The sequence below is a fragment of the Cyanistes caeruleus genome, chromosome 12 (genome assembly GCF_971803275.1).
Source record: "Cyanistes caeruleus chromosome 12, bCyaCae1.hap1.1, whole genome shotgun sequence".
NCBI lineage: Eukaryota > Metazoa > Chordata > Aves > Passeriformes > Paridae > Cyanistes > Cyanistes caeruleus.
In genome coordinates this window covers 6,142,829-6,168,305 of record NC_141712.1, presented here as the reverse complement: position 1 = coordinate 6,168,305, position 25,477 = coordinate 6,142,829, and the positions used below count along the sequence as shown (strand labels likewise).

Genomic DNA, 25,477 nt, shown 5'->3' with positions numbered 1-25,477 from the left:
GTCAGACAAACCTCTATTAGAGGTGATAGTGGACATAGCAAAGCTGGGAGGGTGGATTACATGGTCTTTTGCGATGCTTTCCAAATCAAGCTTTCATTAATGCAGTCATCCCACTGAGGCAGATTCATCTGCCTTTAGTTTGGTGAATTCATGTATCTGTCCAAGCAGCAGAAGATGGGACTGCTGTGATCCTCCCCAAGACAGCGATGGAGGAGCTGTTAATACACCACATACTGTGTCAGAGGGAAAAGCATACTGACACGAGGAGCCAACCAAGCATGAGACTGCAGTGCACAAATGTCTCAAACAGATTCATTGCTGGTCTTTCAGCCTAACAAATCTTTAAGCCCAAAGATTTCTTCCCATAACAGGAGAGGAAGAGAACACATACAATTAATTCTCCTCATCTAAAATCCTCCACCTCACTATCAAAAAAAAAAAACAAACCAAAGCCCAAGTGATAAGCTTTGTCCAGAAAGAAATTTAAAGTCACACTTAATTCCCAGGCAAAAACACTGTAAGAAATTGATGTGAGGAGTAGAAGCTCCCACAGAAAGCCTGACCTCATGAAACTTGCTGTCTGACATCCTAAAACACTGCCTGCACCTGAAAAAAAAAAAAAAAAAAAAGCACAACTGGAGAGTACTTTAAGAATCATTGCTGATGAACCATCATAGGAAGAGCTCAAAATTATAATCTTCAAGTCGCGGTACATGAGTTACACACCACAAATAACTAGTTCTAAACACTTAGTTGCAGCCACAGATTCTTTTACTACAAAACTACTGAGAGGGTTGAATCACACTCAGAGCTCCAGAAAGGAGTGAAAAGAAACTGCATACAAATATTGAATTCTGACATTTCAGTTACTGTAATGCACCTAAGGTGCCATCGATATGCTCCACCCCAGGAAGGAAGGTAAAATTTGCAGTTCACACAGGTGTTTGTCACCCTCCTGGAGCAGAGCAGATGGGAGCTGCATGCTCCACATGCATGCTCCTACACAGCAGGAAACAACCCCCACTGGCCACATCAGTACTATTTTGAGAATCACAACTCTCAATTTCCTTCCCTTTTCCCTCTCCCTTACCCCTGCAGCTGTTCAGTCTCTCATTAGGGGTTAGCTATCATATATGATTAAAATGTGGGTATGAAAAACAACAGGTGGAATACTTATTACCTAAAACAGTTTAGTTACTTGATTCACTTGGCCCTTCATCACCTTTCCACAGCATTCTCCAGAGAGACAGAAGTGTGGATGTAGAAACAATTTAAGTTGTAAAAAAAAAAAAGAAAAAAGAAAAAAAACAAACCAAACCAAAGGAATTAAGTCTACAGATTTGAGAGAGTACATTAAAGCTTCCCCAAAGCTCAGGCATTTTTGAGATTAAGTCAATTTCTTTCGACCCCAAAAGTTAAATGCATCTGAAAATACTGGCTAATGCATTGCTGTAATTCTAGGAACACATTAGAATTCTCCATTAAGAGTTTGTTGGCAGAACACAACATCCAGCTTCAACCCAATTTCACTTGGGGATGACAGACTTACTCTTCTAGTTGCACCTTGCACAGCTTTAGCTTTACAGTGAAAACAGAAAATGCACAAAGCCTTATATACATTACCAGAACTGATTAATGCTTAACAGAACGCTCATTAAAAACTATCATCAGCTATATTCACTATGAAGTTTAGTGAATTCTATCATGCTGAGCAGTAAAGCAACACTCAAGCACTAATGTTATGTAAAAGGTTTCAATGGAATCACTTCGGTGTATGGCTTCATGCCTATAAACACAGAAATAGCTCAAATTGCTAGGAGAACAGAAGCTAGCTGGATCAGACAATCTAATAAGCATTATGTTGCAGTTTAAAAAAACCTATAATCATAATCTTACAACAGACTAATCCTTTCTAGATCAAAAGCAGAGTGATAATTCTAACAATATAACTATGGTACAAAGGACAGCTCAAGTGAAAAACATGGAATCTAAGCATGCCACTGCTTTCTCTAAAACACTGGAAATGAAACCTAATTACCTTTGGTACTGAAAACAGTGAACAGGAATAAATTCTGACAGTTCAGTTTCTCATTGATGGTATTTTCCTTCAGAGATGGGCGAGCGAGGAACCTTTACCAGAGCTTGCAGGTTTCAGTTCTTCTTAAGAAGTGCTTTGAAATTTAGATGAACAGCCATAAAAGTGGATGATGTCATTGTATTTGCATTGTTACTTAGCAGTTACCACCTGTCCACATTCAACTTTTGTGCAACTATTTACTCAAACCTTAAGCTCATCATCTTCTGAACATCCTGCTACATCCTTACTAAAAACTTAACAAAACATTCTGCAGAGAAAATGTCTTTCATAACAGCAAGAGGGATGATGTATACAAACACTACATAGTCAATGCTGAGCAGCATAATATTCTGTGCTTTCACCATGGTATTTTAATAACAATTCAGCAGAACAAATTAATAACAGTTACTAGAGTTAGTAAAAATTATTAGCCAAGTTCAGTCAATAGTCCCCAGGACAGGAAGTTCAGATGTTACACTGGGATGCTAACATCAAGTACCTCAGTATCCTCTCCACACACATCCAGCTTCAAGGGAGCAGAACACCATGTTTCTCCAAAACCTTCAACACCAGATCCATCAGCACAGCAAGAAGCATAAATTCACTCAGTTTTATTTTACCAATATTGTCAAGTTTCATGCAGCAACACCAACTTCACCTTACCTTACAACAGCTACAACAGGAACAACTACAGCTTAGTAACCCAGTAACTTAATATTCGCTGAAGTGCTCAAAATAATGAGTAAACAAGGAGCAACTCATTACTCAACTAAAAGATTTTTATCTCAGAGCAGCAGATAAATAAACATAAAAACTTTATCAGAAACATATCATTCTACCAAACTTCACAGCTCCACAAAAAAAATAAATTAAAAGGAAGTAATTGTTCCCCAGTTCTAAGTTAAGGCTTTTTTTTTAACAGAAGTGCATCCCCCACACACCACAAGAGCACCACTTCTTAGAAGAAACAGCCAAAGACAGGGATATCTTAGAGCTCTTTACAAGCAAACAGGAACCTAACAGTGGAATTTAAATAGACTCAGTCCAAAAACTCAAGTTACCACTCCAGTTCCTGTTTTACAGGTACCATTACTCCTCAGTTACTCTGCTTTTGGGCAAAAGTTACAATCTGAACTTGAGCCCTATTTTGAGGTGACCAACATTCACCTCAAAATAAAAACAGATTATCATTTCTTTTTCTGAGCATTTGAAAGGGATGAGCATTGAGCATCCTGTGAAAAACACCTGACACATTCCAGGACACCTTGCTCACCACAAGGGCATAAATAAATAAGTCTACTACTACCCCTTTTAGATTCAGGTTCAGCTTATACTGATTTCTGTAAAACAGAAGTATGCAAGAGTAGCACCTTTGAATTATCAGATTATAGAGTGGTGAATTCACATCAGTCAGCTCAAGGCTTACTAGCAACCAGTGAAAGACTAAGTTTTATCACCCCTGAACATGAGCCTGACACCAATGGAACAGTCTGGAAAGGAGGGGTCATGAGCATTCCAGGAAGATACTAATTTCTCTCAGCATCTCCCTTCCAGGCACACATTTCTTCCACTGAAGGTTAAGAGCTGGCACAGGACCTCATGGCTTGGGTTTTGCCTCTACCCAACACACCCCAAGCCTTTTCCAAGCCTGGCAGCTCTGGCCCTGCTACCACTGCTCCAGCTCCTTGGCCAGGCCTCCCCCAGACCCTGCAGCACCTGTGGCTGTACCAGATCCTCAAGCAGCTTCTCACGAGCCCCACCTCAAACTCCAGAGCTGAGCTCACTCACAAGGCTCACCCTTTACAGTTTAACAGTGCATTTGTGCTATTGTTTGACTTGGGCACATTCTGACTTGCCCCAGACTTGAGGGCTTGAGTCTCCCCATCACTCGTTGCTTTCCTCCAGAAGAAGCACATTTCAATATGTGTGGATCCTTCAACAGCCAAGCTTCCCACTTCCATCCAGTTACTTCAACATATTCAAAAACATCTTGCTTGTCATTAGCCAAGTATCAGGAACAAGCTGCATTCTCTTTTCACAACAGAGGCTTAGAAGTCCACCAGAGTGGCTGCAAAGAAGTTTCATTTTTTGGCTTGCCACTACAGAAGCTGCTTTACATTCTCCAATGGGCTCTAGACCAAAGTGCAAGTGCTATTCAGTGAACCACCAACAGTTACAGGGCACATTTAGAGGGAGAACATTAACAAAGCAAATACAAAGTTTCCACCACAGCTTCAAACATGGATGATTTCTTCGAATACCAGTGAGCTGTATTTAAGGTTACCTCCTCCACAGGTTCTCAGAGGTTCCAGCACTTTGGTACTTCACTCCTGTTCTTTGTGGGGGGAAGGGGAGGATAAATTCTCATGGAGCTGAAATACACAGAGGCTTACTTAAGCCAAATATTTTCATTTATTTAGGCACTAGTGCAAGGGTAAGAAGGCTGGAAAAGAATTTGGCAGATAAGCTCTAAATAGCAAAATAAATTATTTTAACTACTACTGGTGTAAATTATAAATTTATAAATACTATATAATGCAACATGTAACAGCCTAAGCTAATTAAGAGCTTCCTGAAAGTAAACATCATGATACAGAAGTATGAGTCTAACATTCCCCCACAATATAAATTAAGATTCTTCCTATTGATCGAATCCTCTTATGACTACAAGCAAGAAGCTTAGCAGAAAGCAAATCACAGAATTCAGAGAAGCACACAATCTATCAGTGATCAGGGAGAGGGAAGGGGTTGATGTCACATTTCATTTTCACTGTATTTCATCTTTATTTTCCTTCTTCATCTCATAGTGGCTTCAAACTTGCACAAGCCATAGCAGTCTACAGACCAAACTTAGTGTATGAGCTTACTCTAAAAGCAAGTCTCTCAGACAAGACTTATCAACCATTTAAGCAAAACAAACCTGCATTTGCCTAAAATTCTACTTAAAAGTATTAAAATGAAGCTATGACATTTAATTAGTGATGCTCAAGATGCACCACAGAATACTTTGCCAACAGTTTTAAGAGTACTGCACAGGAAGAATACTGTCATTGCAAGAAAGCCTTGCCACAGAACCAGGAAATACATTTTTTTTCTACTACTCATTATCCTGCTTCCTAAGTCAGTTCTAAGGATTTTTACCTCCATCCTAATAGTTTTCCCAGGACAGTATTTTGGCTAGTCAGCATCCTGTTTGAAAGTAGCATCCACATTTGGATTTTCAAAACATCATGCCTGACTGAAAAACAACTGAATTTTAAGAGTTCCCACAATCTAAGCAAATTGTATAACTGCATGCAGCTGAACTTAAATTAGAGTTAATCTAAATAACAGGCTCTTCCCACATGACACACCTAAAGATGTACTTAAGGCATTACCTGATACAGATTAGGACTGCTGCTACCTTCACGTTTAAATAGTCACGTGTTTCTGAACCGATACTCCTTCCCTCCCCTTCCCAGTCACATTCATAGAAGTGGTTTCCAGATTCTCACATAACTTCAGTGCTCTGTGGCAGACTTTAAACATAGCTAAAACAGACACACAAATATGCATCATTTAGTCAGCAATAAGCATAACACTTATGGAGTCACATAGGACTCCAGATTCAGACTCAGAGCTAATCCTCTTTCCACCTGACAATGATTAGGCAATTACAAGACTTCACTTACAATCAAGTCAAAATCATCCTGTGTTTATTTATTCCTGCAAAGAAACAGGCATGACTGATTTGCTTCTTCTAGGCAATCAACACACAATTGACTGAGCTACTCAGTTTAATTGGTAGTAATTTGAAAATCTACACAAAGAGGCCACTTCTTACAGGTAGTAACCTGCAGCAGAAGCTACATAGGTTTTGGAATTAGGGCCAAAATTCAAGCAAGATTAAACGTAAACAAAAAATTGCCATAAATGGAGTCCAAGCTACAAAATCCAGGAAGAGGAACACAGCCTAGACAAGACTCTTCAGGCTGGGCTCAGCAGCAGAAAGCCAGTCCACCTTGGACTCTGTTCCTCTTAGCAAATTATCTTGCTCATAACACACATTTACCCTGCAAGGGTAGTGATAAAAGATAAGGCAAGGGGTCACGCTCCCTTTCTTGTGGGACTCTCATGGCTTCACAACTTTTCCAGGCTACTGTAGCATCACAAAACCACTCGGCTCCCCACAAACGATGAGGCATATGTGGCAGCATCTGTTGTGCCAAGCGAGCTCTCCAGAGCCCGCTTCAGCAGGCACAAGGCCGCTCGGCTGCCCTAGTGGCACTGCCCATCACCCCCACGCCGCGGGATGCGCACAGAGCACGGCCTAGTGCCCACCGGCGGGCACGGCGCTGCGCCCAGCACGCTGCCACGGGCAGCTGGTGGAGCAGCGCTCCTGGCAGTGAGACCTGGCGTGTTTCCTGCTCCTCCCGATGTGCCACTGCTCGACTCGAGCTAACCGCAGGTGCCCCGGATAGCACGCCGGCCCTTTCTGCGGATGACAACAGCAGCGAGCTCCTTCCCCAGCCGGGTCCCGGCGCGTCTGCGACACACGGGACAGCCGAGCAAGACCGAGCTGCCGTGCACAGCGGGGCTCAACACGGCGAGGACCGAGCCTGCCGCGGTGGGCACCGACCAGGGCCACGTGTCCGCACGGCCCGACCCCACCGCGCTCCGGCCCGGGCAAAGGCCGAGCCGGCACAGCCCCGCCACCGGCCAGGCCGCGGCCGAGCGGCTCCCGGGGCACGGCACGGCACGGCGGGCCGGGAGCGCTCCCCGCCGCCAGCCCGGCGGGACGGTCCCAGCGGGAGCCGCAGGCTGCCCGGGGCGGGAGCGCTACTCACACCGACACCATCGCCTCCCTGCTCCCCGGCCGCAGAGCCGCCGCCGCCCGCCTCCCCCGCCGCTCCGCGCCCCGGCCGAGCCCTACCGGGGTCCAGGGCGGGCCCGGCGCGGCCGCATGAAGCCAATGGCTGGGCAGAGGCGGGCGGGAGCGGGCGAAGAGCCGGGAGCACGGCGGGATCGCTGCCTGCGGAGGCGGAGCCTGCGAGGGCTTATAGGGCCGGGCCGGGCGCTCCCCGCCATGTGACCGCGCGGGCGCCCAGCTGGGGCGGCTTAAGTGGCGGCGGCGGGGACCGCCGGGTGCCCGGCTGCCGCTCCCCAGAGCTTTAGCCTTGGCGTTTCTGATTTCATATTTTTTTCTCCTGCACCCTCGGCGTTTGGCACTTTTCAAACAGCAGCGCCCCGCTGAGCGCGGCGCGGACCGAGCCGCCCCGGCGGCGCTGCAGGCGGCGGTGGCGCGGGGAGCGATGCTGCCTGCCCGCCGGGGCTCCCCGCCGCCCGCCCGGGCTCCCGGAGCCGCCGGCGCCGCCTGACCAGCGGGGAAGGGGGTGCTGGATGCAGGCTCGACCCGGAGGCAGCGCTTGCCATGTGTGCTGGTAGCGCCCGGCTGTGGCAGCGCCCGGGGGCCGGCACCGGGTAAGTCGGGGCGGCTGCGGGCAGGGCGGCACCGGGCACGGCCCCCGCCGCCACCATGGTGAAGGAGGAGTGCAAGGCGCTGCTGGACGCGCTCAACAAGGTCACCGCCTGCTACCGGCACATGGTGCTGACCATCGGCGGCACCTCGGACTCCCAGAACCTGCGGGAGGAGCTCAAGAAAACCCGGCAGAAAGCTCAGGAGCTGGCGGTGGCCAACAGGAACAAGCTCACCACGGTCCTGAAGGACAAAACCGTGAGTAAGGAAGATAAAGCCGAGTTCGAGAGGCTATGGGTGATTTTCTCCACGTGCCTAGAGATCCTGGAGATCGACATGAGGAGAGCCCTGGAGCTGGGCCACGAGTTCCCTCTGAACGTCCCCAAAAAACACCTGATCCAGACGGGCATGAGCGGGGGAACCTCCGGCGTGGCCGCCCGCGCCATGAGCGTCCAGAACATGAAATACGAGGCTGAGCACAACATAGACGTGGTGGATTTGAAAGACCTCGAGAACGAGATCAACCAGGTGGGAGAGATGATGTACGAGATGGAGATGAAGGTCAATGTCCCCCAGTGGACAGTAGAGGCTAAGCAAGACCCAGGGGCTGAACTGAAATCCACCATCAGCGTGGGTGCTTCCTCTATTGGCATGATCTCTGTGGAGGAAAATAAATCTTTCTGCGATATCAGCAAGGTTCTAGCTGGGATTATTTTCACTGCTGTCCTCCTTATCGCTATTGTCCTGGCAGTGTGTGTGGTAAAACTGTCTTAGGGTGGTGCAAGCTCTGGCAGGAGCGATCCCTCTCCAGCCTGTCTCTGGAGTTTTTCATGCCTCACCTTTACTTCTGAAGTGTGTGACTTGGATGAGCTGAGAGTTTTAAGCGAGCACTTGAAAGAACAAAGCAGAACTTTTGCCTCTGGATATCCTAAAATGCACTATTGATTTCTTCATGCTTTTTGAAGAAAAGGGATGCAAATCAGGCTGCAGAATAGAATGTGTTCGTTTACTGGACTTGTAACAGTTAAGCGAAGTATCAGGGTATTATCACCACTGGCTGTAACAGGGATTTGCCTGCTATTAATAGGTCACTATTCTCAGAAGCCTGTGGTTTTTGTTCTTCACTAGGCTCTGGTGTTTGCTGCTGGTCACTGTTTACAGTATTAGAGAGTAACATAAATTTGATGGGTGTTTTGTCTGACCAAGTGAATAGAATACTTCTTTTTTTCCATGAAATACAGAAAGTATTTCTTGAGTGGAGGAAAGGGGTAAGGATGAAAACCCCAGTAAAAGAATGTAACCAACCTCTATTTTAAATAAGTTAATGGTTGGGGAGGGGGGAGAAAACAGAACAATGTTTGATACCAAGTACTGTTTGTTGATTTAGACTGGACTGTATGGAACCCAGTTGCATGAATTGGCACAGCATATGTGAATGACTAATCGCTTTCCAAATCCAGACAGAAAAAAGGGAGAGTATGCATTTTCTGCATATTCAGAAAAATAGTAGCAAGCCTCACTGTTTTCATTCACATTTACCACGATTTTATCTTTCCTGGCAGAAAGACTGATTCTTGCTACTGGTTCTGATTTTTCTTTCTGAAGGAGCAATTTGCACTCCACGATTAACTATGAAAACAGGAGCAATGAATCTACCCACAGATGCAGTAACATGGCAAAATAGATTTTAGCAAACAGAAATGATGTTAAGACCTTCCCAATGGGATCCCCTCGCCTGTTGACAGGCAGGGACTGATGCTCGTATATACACAGGGATATTTCTGCAAGCTCCCAAATTGCAGAAATACAGACAAAGCTAAAAATGTGTCTGTTTCACAGCTCAGTCATGTCTGATTAATCAACTGGCAAACAGGAACCCTGTAGGATTGGTCCCATTTGATAACACTACAATTCTGGAAGGGAAATGCAACAGCATAAAACTTTCCAGTGCTTCCTTGTGGAACTGTCAACATTTAAATGTAAAACCATGTAAGACACTGACTTAGCAGAAAAGCTTTACAATATTTTGTAAAAAGGATTTATGTGTTAATGGTATTTATTCTTTACTTCTGGAGATACCTTCTAGTGCTCTGAACACGCACTGTCTGTTCAAGAATCCTTGGTACATGTGCTACAGTGCCATAGGTGTATGGGGCACTCCACAGCCAAATATAAAGACCCCAAAATACTGGGAGTTGAAGAAGTCATTTTTCTTCATTGATTATTACAGGCACATTATCAAAAAGTAACAATTGGACATGTTTTATGAACAGTCTTCATGCTTGTTAAATAAAACTGACAACACACATAAACACCTAATAGTTTTAATATTTTTGAATTAAGAACTAAACATACTTCAAAAAACTTCAGCAAACAGTTTATTCTTTAAAATTTAAAAGAACTGGATTTATGGGGAGAAAAAAAAGTGTATTGGAATCTGGTCACTTGTAGGTGAGGAAAAAAATTCAGAGGCCTGAATTCAAAGATATAGGCTATCCTTATGTTGAAGGATAATGTGAGCTCTGCACATTGGTCCAGTCTAACTCCATTCTCTTGGGCATTCAGTGTTACAACTCCACATTCCTTTCTGTTGTATTTCACTCATTCCATAGAGTATGTTTTATATGTAGTTAATCTATGTCTGTAGATCCCTGACAGCTTTCTAACAAAGCCAGGTCGGTATTTATCGGTGCTACAGTTCCAGCCTGCCTAGACAAGGTGTAATTGCTGAGTGTTCATTTAAATTGGATTACCTCCTTCACAGTCACAATAAGTAAACATACTGAAGGAAAACACAGTAAAAGCTGCAGCAGAATGTACCTATTTGGATTGCCAGCACTTGTCATTAAGGACTTGTGGATGTTCTCACTTTTTGCACTCTTAGTTCACAAGAAGGTAGAGAAGCCATTGGGCTCTATTCTGTGCTTCCTGAAAACTCCATAAACCCCATGAAATCAGACCATTTAACCACATGTTCTCAAACCTCAAGTTGTGAATGCAAGTCTGTTTTCTGGTGAATAAGTAAATGGTAACACTGACAACATTCATTATCTTTTATCTTGGTATCTTCCACACACCTAACCATAGATAAACAGCTTATCCATGCTTAGTTGTGTAGAAGAATTTTTAATAGGTCATCTTCAAAAGCAAGCTTCAGTGGATTGTTAAACTTGAAGTTTGCAATCCATTGTCATTTGTTTTTGGTTTTTTTTTTAATTTGGATTTTTTAATATAGGACTCAAAAAATGAATATAAATAGTCTCCAAGTCTTTCTTTATTATGATTATGCACAGAATTACTATTTAAAGGATTTGCCTTGGGAAAAGAATTTTCAAATCTTAAGACACAGCTGGCTGCAAATTAATTCATTATTAGTATGTTCCTAAAAATCTGCATCATCTTATATTTAGGCTATCTGAAATTAATAGATTAAGTAGAATTCTAACAGAGGATTGGCACTGTCTGTGTGGATAAAGTGCTGCCATTCGTGTCCTACACGTGTTTGTTCCACGTGACAGTTTGGCACGACACTGCACAAAACCAAAACTAAATAAAACCACCACTGCCCAAAAGTACAGAGGCTTCCTTTAAATTAAGCAATAGAGATATACAGATTTGCAGTCTTCATTTTTTCCTGCTATTGGAATGCAACTGGAAGGAGACTGGAAATGCTACTTTGTAAGTGAAAAATGGGAATTCATACTTCAAAATACTCTATAATGAAAGAGCATGATGAAAAAGCACATACTCTCATGTTGACTGGTGAGAATGTAATTATAGTACAAAAGCAGACGGTCGTTGCTTAATTAATATCAGTGTTGATCTACTTCAGTTCTTTTGTTTTTATTTACAGAATACACACATTAAATTTGCTGTATACTAAAATCTTACTCCCAACTTGAATTACACTGGTTTTGCCTGTGCATGGTTGGTATTTTCTACACTTTGAATAATGCAAACCTGTTCCTGTCACTATTTATTTAACTTAAAATAAAGTACTTCCTTATAACTTACTGGTTTGCTTGCAGCAGTAATTCAAACCAAACAAAATCTGTCAGAGCAAGTCCAGAGGAGGCCACAAAGTAGGAGGGATAAAGAACCTCTGTTGTGAGAAAAGGCTGGGAGAATTGGGATTGTTCAGCATGGAGAAGACAAACTTTGGGGTGACTTAACTGTGTCCTTCCAGTGCCTGAAGGGAGCCTGCAAGAAAGATGGAGAGAGCCTGTTTACAAGGGATGGAGTCACAAGGGGAATTGTGAATGGCTTCACACTGACAGAGCAGATTCAGATGAGATACTGGGAAGGAACTGTTCCCTGTGAGGGTGGGAAGACCCTGGCACAGGCTGTCTAGAGAAGCTGTGGCTGCCCCATCCACGGCAATGTTCAAGGCCAGGCTGGACAGGGCTTGGCACAATCTGGTCTGGTGGAAGGTGTCCCTGCCCATGGTTGAAAACAGGTGATCTTCAAGGTCTCTTCCAACTCAAATCATTCTATCACTGTGAAAAGCTGGACTATTAATACAGATTATCTGTAGTAGGCTCTTCTAAACTAAAGTTCCTGTTTCAAGCACAGTAATAAAAACATGCTAAGCCCTCTCATTAGATTTGTTAACATTAAAAACAGCCTTCTCCAGCTCCCAAAGCTGAATAGTGATGTAGCTTAACTCACACTGCCTTAGGAAACAGCTACAATAACATTTAGACAAACAGATGATTCTGCCTTCAGCACTGGTTGTCCAGCATTAAGTACAGAACCATTGGCTTGGACAACCTGAAAACCAGACTAGACTGGACTAACAGTTGGATTCTCCTTGTGTTAGGATCCAAACTGTCTCTCAGTCAGCAAAGCCGGCATTTACTTTAGCAAAAGATAAACATGACCTAAGGAGTGTGAAACTTTGTCCTGTGCTGTTGGTAGCAATAAGGATCAACAGTTGTATCAAACCATCAGAACTGAGTCTTAAACACAGCAATTTGTAATTTCATTCCAGGATTTCCAGTCTATCACCATAAAAACCCATTACGCTGTTTTCTAGTTTAGTAACAAAAGGAACACAGGACCATAATTAAAGTTATTTTCCTGATGTTGCAAACAATGTTACATCAAAGTTCAGCACTATGAATATAAAATAAAATTAGTTTCAAAATTCTTCATGTAAGTATGAAAATATTTTTTACAGTAATGCAATTATTTAAGACTGGACTAAATGACTGATGTAAATAGCTTTCAGATTAAAAATTAAACACATGCTTATTGTTTGTAGAGAGGATTGGTTACAGGCTTGCTTTTCCATCTCTGGAAGGTTTGTGTTGTTTATATTTGCTTTCCAGAAATACCTTCTATTTAAGTGCTAATGGAACTCCTAGTCAACATATTTACCCTTCACAGATTTTCATTATGTAAAAAGTCATTCAGTAAGACCAGTGGATTACAGATCTCTAAGTGCTTTCTCTCAATACGATTATGTAAGTCTTTTAATGCAGGAAGAGATCTGGACAAAATAGTTCACACGTGAGTAGCATTTGCTACAGTAAGTGTACCATAAAAGTGGAATTAGAAAAGAATGTCTTTCATATAAAATTATCCACATGTGTTTATGGAAGAACAAAAAAAAGGAAAGGAGGTGTATGTATGTAGTAAATACCAAAGTTTGCTTTTTGTTATATACAACAGCATCCCAATGTTAAACTACAGCTTCCCTATAAAAAAGGAAAACCTTATGCCCAATGGGACAGATGATATAAATATCCCTGAGTGGAACTGACTATCCATTCTCTTATTAGCTCTTATTACAGAGTAAGAGTAAAAATATTTTGATTTGCTACATGTTGCTATCCATTTTACAAAAGACAATCCTTATCTCCCTCGGTTTCACATTACAAATGACTTTCTCCTGGAAGAAGGCAGTCCCACATGGCGGGGTTCCACCACCCATGCTTACAGCTCACTGTACTGAGGTAGTGGCTGCAGTTGGGATGAAGCTGTAGCAGCTGCCACTGCTGAACCTGTGGAAAGGTGGAAAGTCACATGGCATTTAACCAGCATCAGGGCTCTGCTGGATCCTCTCAGCCAGCCCAGCACGAGCGTTTCATGCTGGAAGCAATGTGACTGCAAGCCACGTAGGCAAACAAATCCAATCACAACCTCTCCGAAAGTGTCACCCACAGAGGCCACTTACCAAACACAATTATGTCTATTGCTCAGTTCCAGTCATTTGTGAGAATATCTACTGTGATTTACCAGAGTGACAGAAACTGACTTCTCAACCCTCCACAGGGTCAGGTGGGTTTTTTGTTTTGTTCTCTTTCCTTGAATTATATGTTTTATTTACACTGCATTGCATGACATTATTTATCATATACTTAAATCTCCATCAAATTAAACAAACTCACAAATCCTCTCAAATCTGGGTTGCTTTGCAGCTGCACAGAATTGGAAGTCACAGTTGTGGTATAAATGTGATGTGTTATTTTGATCATTTCCACTGTGCATGAAATTATCACTGGAGTCTCTGATCAGTCTGGTCTGTCTGTCACACACAAATGTTCAAATAACACACACAGTTGAACTCACTGATGTGCCACAGCACTAAGCAACCACACAGCCAAAAAACTGACTTTAAAAATCATGGGGCTTTTGAAAGAATAGTAAACCTCCTATCTTACAATCATCTATAATTGTCTTGGGGAAAACATTTCAAATGCAATTCCTTTCTGTGATCCAGAAAAATCAGTACAAAAATAGCATAAACCTTGGGGAAAAAAAAGAAACAAAACAAACAAACAAACAGAAAAACAACAAGAAAGGAGAAATAAGAAAAAAAAAAAAAAGAAAATAGTTAACTATTTATACCATATAAAATGACTGAGGACTGCCAGGGACATCAAACATGATACTCTCTTAGCAACTTAATCTAATATGCTAATTGCAGGTGTAACTTAAGATACACATATTTGAATTCTGGGTCCTGGAAGTTGTGCTCCAAATGTTTCCTCAAACAAGTCACCAGTAGGCAGTCTGGCAAGAAATTACATGTGTGAAAACTATCCACATAACTAAAAGCTGCAGAATTAGAACCATAATTTCCATTTCCATAAGATGTGTAATACATTATGCATCTGTTGGAAGTAGACCAGTTCCAGGTGTTAATACTATCTGTAACCTAGTTTTTTCATCTGCCTAATTTGTTGGAATATCATTTTGTATGAAGTTAGCTGGGGTTTTTTTTATTTTTCTTTTTAGTCAATAGACAGATTTTCTCAGATTTTCTCTTTTTTTCTGAAATCACTCATAAAGATATAGAATATTTAAGTACAAGTGAGATAAGCTCTGCATTATAGCAGAATATATTGAAGAAAAAAATCATCTAAGTTGGAGATGAAGAAACATGCTCTATAGATAACCTTCCATCTAATTTGCCTTTAACAATAGTTCTATATTCATGTGAGCTACCTCCAGCAGGTCAGCTATAGCTTTGAGGGGGAAAATACACACACTCAAAGAGCTGATCTTTTGCCTTTTTTAGCAGGGAACTGGAAGGCGACAAAACATCCCTTTGCATCCTTTATCTTTGCTCACAAAGTTTCTGAGTGTTCATTCTCAGATCCTCCTGCAACCTCCAGTCCTGTGTCAGTTGAAGACTCACACCCTCCTGCAATTTCACATGAGATGATTTCAGCTTTGTGAATGAATACTGAACTACTCTTGCTAAGACAATTCTGAAAGGAAGTCAAAGAAACTGCCAGCAATAGGGTGAATCTGGTGACCCTCAGGTAAGGAATGGCACCTGCTTAACGGATGACTTAAATACTCCAGAACTGTGCGGGAAAATGCAACAAATTGAGTAGGGAAGAAGTTTAACTTAGCTGCACTTGGCTGTCTTTGGCCCAAAGAACTGCTCTAGATGCTGAGCTCAGTCTTGAACAGAGCTGTAACCCCAGCCCTGGCATGCTCTGGGTGTCTGAGCCACAGCACTGTGCCAGCCACACATCCCATTTCCACTCCCCTGCAAGAACGCCTACAGAACCAGACCCATGAGGCAGATGCCAATGAAACCATAGGAAGCCACCAGGCTGATCAGGAGAATAAAGCATGTCTGCTATGAGGAAAGGCTGAGAGAAATGGGATTGTTCAGCCTGGAGATGAGAAACTTCAGGGTGACTTAATTGTGCCCTTCTAGTGCCTGAAGGGAGCCTGCAAGAAAGATGAAAAACAATTTACAAGAGCCTGGAGTGACAAGGGGGAATGGCTTCACACTGAGAGAGAGCAGGTTTAGACAGGATATTGGGAAGAAATCGTTCCCTGTGAGGGCGATGAGGCACTGAACAGCTTGTCCAGAGAAGCTGTGGCTGCCCCTGGAAGTATCTAAGTCCAGGTTGGATACTGGGGCTTGGCACAACCTGGGATAGTGGAAGGTGTCCCTGCCCACTACAGAAGGGGAAACCAAGTGATCTTAAACGTCTTTTCCAACCCAGACCATTCTATGATCCTATTCTTTGTTTGCTAGGGTATCCCTGCTTTCCATACTAGCACTTGTGAGCCTTTAGACTGTCCAAGATAAAAAAGACCCAAACAAATATTCCAGTTAGATACTTAAGATAACACTATAATCCTTGCTATTCTCTGGTATCAGGTTTCCCTACATATGTTCTGGAACTATGTTCCAGGGCTACCAGACATCACATTTTTGCCATAGTAAGACAGTTTTGTATATGTGTTGGTATTATATCTGATTTGAAAGTGACACCATTCATTATTGGTACATGAGTACTTTCTACTTAAAATGCCTTTATGCTGAAATGATCTGACATAATGGCCCCTAAATCTTTTTGATCAACCATCAAGCTCATTGGATGTTAAATCTTGAAAAACCTCAGCAGTTTATTAATATTTCAACAGTAAATCAGCTTTTAGACAAAGCACATTCCTAACAAGATGTATGCTTAACACAGCGAAATAGTTAACGGCACAAAGAGTGCAAAAGGCAAACAAATATCAAGATGAATGTCATGATTTGAGATTCAAAGTCTAAATAACAAATTAATGAACTTTGTGCTTCAACTGCCTAAGGTGGTAATTACTGATGAGCAAAATAGATTAAATTAGTGAGAAAAGGGGCTGCTCAGGTTACAAGATATCATTGGTTTTGCTTGTGTATTTGGTGATAAGGGAAGGAGAGGGAGGCAGTCCTGTCTGTTTGGCCATTCATTTTAGCAGCATCAGCTGCCTTGGCTGACCTGCTTTGCCCACTGCAGCCTAGCACCAGGGTGAGCTTACGGCTCAGCTGTGTCTGGGCACACCTCAAGGTCATTTTTGGGTTTGTCAATTGACTTGATCCAGCATCCCACTGCTTCAGTTGCTTCTAAACTTCATTTCAGTTCCACTGACACACATCTCACATGCATCAAGTGCAAGCTCAAATATAAAATCAGATTGAGAGATTTGTCAGAAGCATGTACAGGTATGTGGGTATTTGCCAAATGCAATCTGGCAAGAGAAGGGTTATGGATAGGAGAAGGGTTTTCTGTGTTACATGCAAAATACCATTCTTGCAAAACTTCTCAACCAGTGTCATCAGCTTTTTTCTGCTTAAATTTCTTACAAATTAAAGAAAATTGACGTATCAAAATCAATTAACAAAATAAAACATTTCCTAAAGGTTCAAAGAACCTTTCAAGGTTTTGTTACCTTGCTGAATATTTTTTCTTCTGGTAACAAGGTACTTATAAACCTCAAAACAGAAGAGCTCTGTAATAATTAACTAAAACTCTGCATCCTCTTGCCATTTGGAATGTACTAGAACAAATTCAAACAACTTGGCAACTGTCACGTTTAACTACAGCCCTAGAATGACTTTTGCTGTCTGCATGGCTTGGTGGAATTGAGATAAGGAGATTTCTGTGAGGCCAGCTGGCGGGTCAGCAGCGGTATTACGAACACAAATCCGAGTTCTTGGCTCCTGACCCCGTGCTGACTCCCGGGGCTGTAACTACAGACCCTTCAGCTGTGCTCAGGCTGTGGGCTCCGAGGAGGCTCCTCGACATGTACACCTCGTGGTGCTGTAAATACACCCCGCGCCGCGCGCCCTCAGCAAGCGCCAGCTTCCCCAAGCCACTTAAAGCCATCGCCTCATTTCTCCCGGCCATCGCTGCCTTATACCCTTCGTATCTCCTTAAGCTTTCGCCCCGAGGACACCCGCTACTTACCGGCTTAGGGCAGAGGGGGGCTGAGGCATCGCGGCGCTGTCCCGCCTCCTGCGGCCCGCCCCGCCGCCGTCCCGCCCCGCTCCTGCAGTGGCTCCTCCGGGGGCGCAGGCGGCGGTGCCGCCCGGCCTCGCCGCTGAGCGCGGCTGCCCCAGCGCCCTCAGCCCCGCCGAGATGAACCCGCGGCTGCGGCACTGGCGGGAGGCGGCCACGCTGCTGCTGGCGGCGGGCACGCCGGGCCGGCCGCCGCGCTCGCCGCTCGGCCCCTTCGACTACGAGCTGCTGCTGCTGCGCCGGAGCTCCCGCAGCGGTTTCATGCCCGGCGCCCACGTGTTCCCGGGTGGGCTGGCGGAACCGGCAGATTTCTCCGCCGAGTGGCTGGGGCTGCTGCCCGCCTCGCCGCTCTGCGGGCTGGGCGCCGTGAAGCCGCCGCCGCCCGGCGGCAGCCGCGCCCCGATCTTCGCCACCGACCGGGAGAGCCTGGGTTCGCAGCTGCCGGGGGAAGTCGCCTTCCGCATCTGCGCTCTCAGGGAGACCTTCGAGGAGGCGGGGATCCTGCTGCTGGTGCCGGGGCGCGGGCCGGCCCCGCCGCTGCCCGCCGAGCGCCTGCCGCCCGCCGCCGAGCTCGGGGAGTGGCGGCGCCAGGTGCGGCAGGACGCGTCCTGCTTCCTGCGGCTGTGCCGGCACCTGGGCTGTGCGCCCAACATCTGGGCCCTGCACGAGTGGAGCAACTGGCTGACACCCGTGGGCAGGGCCGGCCGCGGCGGCCGCCGCTATGACACGGCTTTCTACCTGTGCTGCCTGGAGGAGCGGCCGCCCCACGTCTCACAGGACGACCAGGAGGTGACAGCTGTGCTGGTAAGAGGGGCTGGGGGTGCCCGGGATGCGGCACAGCCCGGCCGGGGGTGTCGAGATGAGCGCTCCTGCCCGAGACCTTCTCCCACGGCCCCCAGCTCTGCCGTGACTGTGCCCTTGCATTTCGAACGGGCGTAGAATCATAGAATGGTAGGGGTTGGAATGGACCTTAAAGATCATTGCGTCCTACCCCCGCCATGGGCAGGACACCTTCCGCCAGACCAAGTTGCTTCAAGCCCCGTCCAGCCTGGCCTTGCACACAGGGATCCAGGGGCATCCACAGCTTCTCTGGGAAGCCAGTGCCAGGGTCCCACCACCCTAACAGTAAAAACCACCCTAACAGCCTTCTAATTCCTAATCTAAAAGTCCCCTGTTTCGATTTGTACCCATTGTACTCCTTGTCCTGTCACTTCAGTATCTGACAGAGTCCCTTTCCAGCTTCCCTGCAGTCCCTTCAGATACTGGAAGGTGCTGTGAGGTCTCCACAGAACTGACTCTTCTCCAGATCAATCAAAACCCTCCCGATAAAGCTCCTTGAGACCTGAGGAAAGGGAAGGGAGTTTTTACCTGCACGGTGCCCCTCTCCCCTGGACACCTGGAGCTGCCACCATCACCAGAGGTGCAGCTGCAGCAGCTGTCGGGAGGGGGTTTTTGTGAGGTCATTGTACATGATCCGTGTCACATCAGATCCCTTTCACCGTGAATTACTGAATCTTTCAAAGGCCATTGACAAATACCATTTTTTTACATTCATTCCTGCAGTATAGTCCAGGGTTGTCATATCTCCTCAGCATGCTGGGAGAGATCCATACAGTAGGTATATCCAGGTATATTCCAGGACTGCATGAGATGCTAGTAATTTTTGTCTTTTGGAGTTGGAATATTTTAAGTAATATGCAAACTTGTTGAAATAGTCTGGTAAAAATTTTGAAGCTTAGATTTCTTTTTTTTACTTTTATTTGTTTTTTTAAATTGAGTGTGTAAAAGTGACAAAATTCACGAAGCTCTACAAGAGCTCAAGGTCAGGTACATTAGGGTCTTTAAGTTTTTCTAGGATTCTGAAAAGTTTGATTACAAGTCAGAAGTAGATGAGAAACCAGACAGTTCTGTAAAAGCCTACCTAACAATTTTGGTATTACTGATATTGCTATATGCATTTGTTTAACAAATTCTGCTGCAGAAATTTAAAAGTACCCGAAACCTTACTTTCAAGAGTACATGTTGTAATTTTGTTAATAACAGCATAAATCTGCTGCAGACAATTATGCACGTATTATTAAATTCACCATTTGAGATGAAATGAAGATTACCAATAGTTTAAATATGCAAAATTAGCATGAATAGCTGGGTGTTCACACTCTAAAAACAGTGCTTCTAAGAAGCAGATGTTTAGAGATACTTTTAATTCTTAAAGCATCAGTGGCAGCCTCTGGTAGTAGTGAGTTTAATGTTTTCTGCTAGTTTCAGTAAACCTTTAGTCATGCCCCTGAAACAAATGTCAGTTTTTAATCCTGGAATGTCTGTGTATAAAATAAAAACTTACTTTTATTGGGAAAATGAGTACCTTTCATAGATTGCTTATGTATTTCAATTTTAAGAATGTTATTACTTTGGTATAGTTTATACATGGCTTTTATTGTGTTCAGAAGAAAAGGTCTGTTGCAAGCTTCTTTGCTGTACAGACTTCCTTGCTAAATGACCTTTCAGTTTATTCAGACTTTCTATCTGCTGCCGAAACTATTATTTCAGGACTTGTTTTCATTTTCCAGTGGTCATCGCCTCCAGAAGCCATTGAACGCTTTAAGTCTCAAGAGATCTGGTTTCCTCCACCTCAGTTTTATGAATTCTGCAGGCTGTGCAACTTCTCTTCCCTCGGGGAGCTCCAGAAGTTCAGCTCTGCGCGCGCTCTCGAGGGCTGTGAGCGCTGGATGCCGGTGATGCTGAGTGCTGCAGATGGATTCATCCAGCTGCTGCCGGGTAAGGACACGCTGGAGGGCTCTTCTAAATATACAGCATCTCCTGAATGCTGTGTGCTGAAGCCAGATGACATAAACCCTCCTTAAGTGTAAGGACAATACTCTTCTAAGTCAAGTTACTGCATGCTGTTTCTACCTTGCTTGCTGCAGTCAGAGACAAGCCAGGGGATCAGACAGCACAGTTATTTCTTAGTTACTCATGATCTCATTGTCTCACCATTGTCATCATATGTGTGTTTGTGAAGAAATTCTGGCATTTCAGCTTTCTGTAACCAGAAGAATGTGTTAGAATTTCTTCTGTTTAGTCCTTTTCAGTGGGAATTCTTTACTTCAGTTATCACTTTGTAAGGAGAAGGGAATCGAGCACATCTGCAGTATCACATCTCCCAGCTGCGGGGATAAGGTAGTGGAGTGAAACCATTCACTGTGTCATCTTCCTTCTGCCATTTCTCCTGCTTAAGTCTCATTTCATAATCATGTACATGCAGTGTTAAGAAAAGCTGCATATACTATTTATTATTTTCTTCTTTTCTTAGTTTGTTTTTCATTATGCTTTTTTTTTTTTTTTTTTTTGCCACAGGACTGTAATGCCTTGATATGGCAAAACATTTATTTCCTTCAACAAAATAGAATTAAATAAATTTCTGTTCTTAATCCTATCTTTATATACATGAAGAAGTGCTTGTCCTGTTTTCCACCCGTTTCATACACTCCTATCTGCCCAGGCTGTCATTATAGCATATTAATAGCATATTATCAGGATGATAATAGAGTGCATTCTGGAACATTCAGAGTGCACTGCAGTGTCACTGACATACTTAAAAGATTTATGGCTCTATCTTTAAATATGAAGGTGTTTAGATGTTTAGATTCAATTTACTTTTGCATTGTTAAATACATTTCCACTGATTTACATGTCCTGATAAATCCTAAAAAAATTTCCAGTGTCACTCAATGAAAAGGCTGAAAAATAAGGTTGGAAATCTATAACAATCTGTTTTTCTATCACCAGGAGATGAGTTATATCCAGAAGATCCAGATTATACTGGAGAAAAGAAAATTACTTTGTCAACAGATAAGAAGGTTGAAGATCTCATGAAAGAAGGTGGCACATTTCACAGGATAGTAATAAAAAACATCAACAATCTTGCTGTCTATGTTAATATTCAAGCAAAATATAAGCACATAAATCCACTGATGATGAAGTGTGACAATTCAGATTACAATAGCAGATTATAATATGTCTTTGGTTTAAATCTAGAATATTTTTAATTGCATATATGCTCACTGTGGTTTTGGTGCTTTTTAACTGTTGCCAAATAGTCACGAGAATGTTCCTCCGTCCTGCCAAAGCATTATATATGTGTGTGTGATGTCACATTTATGTGTATCTGATCTCTTGAGTCTTTAAAAACAGCAGTTATGCCGCTGTTGGGTCACAAAGGTCCTCTTCTCACTGAAAATTTAAGTATGTATTATGTTCAGAACAAGCAGAGAAGAGCTGAAGGATTCTTTTACTGTGTTTCCCAAAGTTACCCACTAGATAACTGCAGTGTGTGTCTAGAAATGAATGAAATCTCCCATTCCATATTTGTTGACAATTCCCACTCTGTTCTTTCTTTCATTCTGGGGAAAAGCAATGTATATATAGATATATATATATATAAGTTAACTAAAATGAACTTTTAAAAAGAATATTATAAAGTTAATTATTATATTTTATATACTTAAATTCTTTCTACTAATGGTAACATTCATTCAAAACTACGATTTTCAAAGGTAGACCTAATTTAAATGAAGTCATCTATGGAATTGAGTGCATTCTTTTTATCAATATATTTTTTTATCTTCAAGTTGAAAGCAATTTAAAAAAATTAAAAAGTATAATTTTTAGCTCCTAAAAGATAACAACTTAAGGAAATAATATCCTCCTTGAACTACCCACTTCCATATTCTAACATCCCACTTTTTGCTTCTTCACTATTTTACTAATATAACTGAGATTTAAGAACTTCAGAGGAAAACTTGCTGCTTAACTTTTGGTTTGGATTTTTGTTTTGTTGGATTTGTGCTTTATGCAGTAAGTGGAGTCAATAGAGCAGTTTTATAAATTCTTTATGTGGGAGGAGAATGAATGATGACTTCAGGTTAGTCAGTAAAGTTGTTCAGAAAGCTTTGTTACAGCTTTTGTTCTGTGTTTCAATAAAAACCTTTTGCAACAATTACACTGAACTGGTTTGTAGCATTTATTTGGATTAAAAAAAAAACTGAAAAAAGGTGTGTCTTTCTCTTCTCACTCACAACATACCCAGGCTGTTGCTGGTTTTGCAGACCCTGATGAGGTTTGTAAGCCTGTGCTGAGCAATGACCATGTGAAGCAGAACACCTTTGGAATATTCTGGCTGGGAGTGACATTCCCTTTTCTCCAGTCACCGGAGACTTCGCCTGCCTGCCCTGACTTCTCCAATGCAGTGGAGAGCACCCTAGGACCCACACTTGCCAATTCCCTCAGATGCATCCCTCAGATGCATCTCATCGAGTCCCAGGGACTTCTCTATGCTCAGGCTTCTCAGATGGTCTTGAACTCTTAAAAAGGAAAGTACTTTATATCCTAACCTTGTAGTTTAGGGACGTGGGAAATGTGGGAAGCATGACTGCAGCAAAAACAGCCACAAGTCAAACGTCAAAAAAACCTGTCAGCCCTCTCCATGTGGATTGTCACTGAAGTATTGGGGGTGTACATTTGTTTAAGTTCTCCTTTTCTAACCAATATACCTCTGGGAGCTCTTATTGTTTTTTCAGATCCCTTGCTACATTCAGCTCCAACTGTGCCTTAGTTCTCCTGATCCCATTCCTATACCCCCAAGCACCATCCCTGTATTCTCCCCTATGGATACATATTCCCATTTCCAGTGCCTGTGCATTTCTTTCTTGTACTTGAGCCATACCAGAAGGGTCCTACTCAGCTTCACTGGTCTCCTGCCTGCCTGGTCTGATTTCCTGTGAGAATTCAAGAACTTTTGTGCTTCAAGGAAAAGATGCTTAAAGAGCTGCCAGCTCTCTTCTTCTCCTTTATCCCTGAGGGCAGTTTCCAGGAGTTCTCGTCCAATAGTTCCTTAAACAAGTGACAATGTGCTCTCCTAGAACCTTTATTCATCTGGACCATATCCCTCAAGATCATGAATTAAAATACACATTTTTTTTAATATTTTTTTAAAATTGTTCTGCCCTTTATGGTTATTCTAACAGTTTACTTTTATGGTAGAAAGTGTGTGTTACAAGAAAATATTTTGCTAAACTTTAGCACCCAGGGCACTGCAGGACCGTGGATATGGGAATGTGGGCAGGGGAGGAGTGCAGGAGTGATGCCAAGTGTGTGGAAAATGCAGAGTTTTGGCACTTGTGTTAGGTGAGGGTTCTCTCTGTCTGGTTGGGCTTACATCTTCCTGCAGAGCTAAGAACTACACTAAGGACTTAGACTAACTTATTTCACACTTCCACAGGGGCAGATACCTATGAACCCTTTCCACTTCTCCATTTATTTCTTGGTGCTACAGCTGTTTTGTCGCTGTATTAGTTAAGAACTACCAGTATTTCCAAAGAGCTAGCACTATTTCACGAGTGCCTCTGCTACAGCGACTTTTAGCCTGAAATCAATCCCAAACCCCAAAGATTTATTGTAACAATTTCCCTCAAGTCCTAATTGAATATTCTCGATTTCAAGTTGTTTGCAGTAACAAAGGGTTTTATTCTTTCACAGTGAGTTCGGTTTCCATTTTATACAAAAAGCAAGACGATGGAGTTCCCTGTACTTCATTAGATTTCCTGCCGCGTTTCAGGTGTATTTCACACCGGGGACCAGCCGGCTGTGCCATTGGCCACAAGCCGCCCCTGAGGAGCCGGGAATGGGCCGCGCCGGGCCCGGAGCCCGCCCCGGGGGTGGTTCTGGAGGCGGGAGCGCTGGAGCTTTCTGGAAGGAGCGGAGGGAAGCGCCTTCTGGAAGGTTCTGTGGGCAGCGGGCGGGAGTGAGGGCCGGGCCGTGTCGTGTGTGGAGCCTGGGAGCGCCGGATGAACGAGGTCTTGTTTCTACGGGGAACAGCGTGGTTCTATGGCAGGACAAGGGGAAATGGGGAGTAAAGCGAAGAAGGTGGTTTATAAAGCCCCTGCTGCCGTTGCGCTGTTCCCTCGCTGTGCGGCTCCAGGGTTTTAAGCTGGAGCACGGCTGGGCAGAGGGGCCGAGCTGTGCTCGCTGGGAGTGCTGGCGCACTCCGGCGGGGCTGCAGAGGCTCCTTCCACCCGCTCTGGGTCTGCGTTAATGCAGCACGTCGGGGCGAGGGTTCTAGTGACTTATTTTTTTTTTACAGGTTAAAATACTATGTAGTGATAGATGGGGCATTTGAGCAAGCGGTGTTTTTCCTACTCCGTTCTTAACAAATTGGGAATGTTATTCGGAGCGGATCTGGAATGCTGGCCTTTTCTGTGGGTGTGCTGCATCCCTGCCACATTGATGGGCCATTTAGTGGGCTTGCATTCGTTAACCTGAGACTTCAGCAGAAATTATTTATGCCCTTCACGTGTTAGTGCTGAAAGAAAAGTGTGCTTTAAGTGTCTGAGGCAGCCCCGTGTCTCTCGTTACACTGTGTTACAGTGCAGTGTTAGAAACGAGTGCGTAACTCGGGAGCTTCGCTTGTGTTAAATGATCTTGGGTAAAGCTGCTGCAGCCGTTTCAGCTGTTCCATTGTCCTGTAAAACTGGGAATGATCGGTGCTTGCCTTGTCACTGTCTGTCACCGCAGGGTAGCTGTGTTGGTGCTCAAGTCTGGCTTGTTCAGCAGCAGCTTTGGAAGCGGAAGGACAATGTCTTCAATTTCCTTTTCTGAAACAGTTCATTAGGCACCTAGTTTCAGTGTTAA

General features: G+C 43.7%; 4 protein-coding genes across 39 annotated transcripts in view; 3 read left to right on the top strand and 1 right to left on the bottom strand.

The window, feature by feature from the left end:
* ANKRD27 (ankyrin repeat domain 27) overlaps positions 1–17,860 on the bottom strand; it is a 52,676-nt gene extending 34,816 nt beyond the window's left edge. For 2 of the 16 annotated variants that reach the window (XM_086848145.1, XM_086848156.1), the window contains exons 1-2: positions 6,904–6,990; positions 5,455–5,607 (exon numbers count right to left, since the gene is read on the bottom strand). The gene's annotated coding sequence lies outside the window, so the exon portion shown is untranslated. Of the gene's footprint in view, positions 1–4,361; positions 4,450–5,218; positions 5,384–5,454; positions 5,608–6,468; positions 6,812–6,903; positions 7,414–11,546; positions 11,733–17,737 lie in introns of those variants that run through there. The other 14 variants (XM_086848142.1, XM_086848153.1, XM_086848141.1 and 11 more) reach the window with 10 other exon arrangements.
* RGS9BP (regulator of G protein signaling 9 binding protein) lies at positions 7,367–11,545 on the top strand. The gene has a single exon (XM_023934840.2). It carries the CDS (start codon positions 7,593–7,595, stop codon positions 8,304–8,306), a length of 714 nt encoding a protein of 237 aa, XP_023790608.1. The 5' UTR covers positions 7,367–7,592; the 3' UTR covers positions 8,307–11,545.
* NUDT19 (nudix hydrolase 19) lies at positions 17,816–22,792 on the top strand. Its single transcript, XM_023934971.2, has 3 exons — positions 17,816–18,592; positions 20,359–20,566; positions 21,578–22,792. Exons 1-3 carry the CDS (start codon positions 17,909–17,911, stop codon positions 21,802–21,804), a joined length of 1,119 nt encoding a protein of 372 aa, XP_023790739.2. The 5' UTR covers positions 17,816–17,908; the 3' UTR covers positions 21,805–22,792.
* Positions 22,793–24,060: 1,268 nt separating this feature from the next.
* Positions 24,061–25,477, top strand: part of TDRD12 (tudor domain containing 12) — a 70,628-nt gene continuing 69,211 nt past the window's right edge. For 3 of the 21 annotated variants that reach the window (XR_015275526.1, XR_015275525.1, XR_015275524.1), the window contains exon 1: positions 24,441–24,642. Coding sequence is in view for 10 of the 21 variants with exons in the window: in XM_086848136.1 (XP_086704262.1) it covers positions 24,471–24,642 (172 nt within the window). In the remaining 11 variants the exon portion in view is untranslated. Of the gene's footprint in view, positions 24,643–24,673; positions 25,272–25,477 lie in introns of those variants that run through there. The other 18 variants (XR_015275529.1, XM_086848135.1, XR_015275523.1 and 15 more) reach the window with 12 other exon arrangements.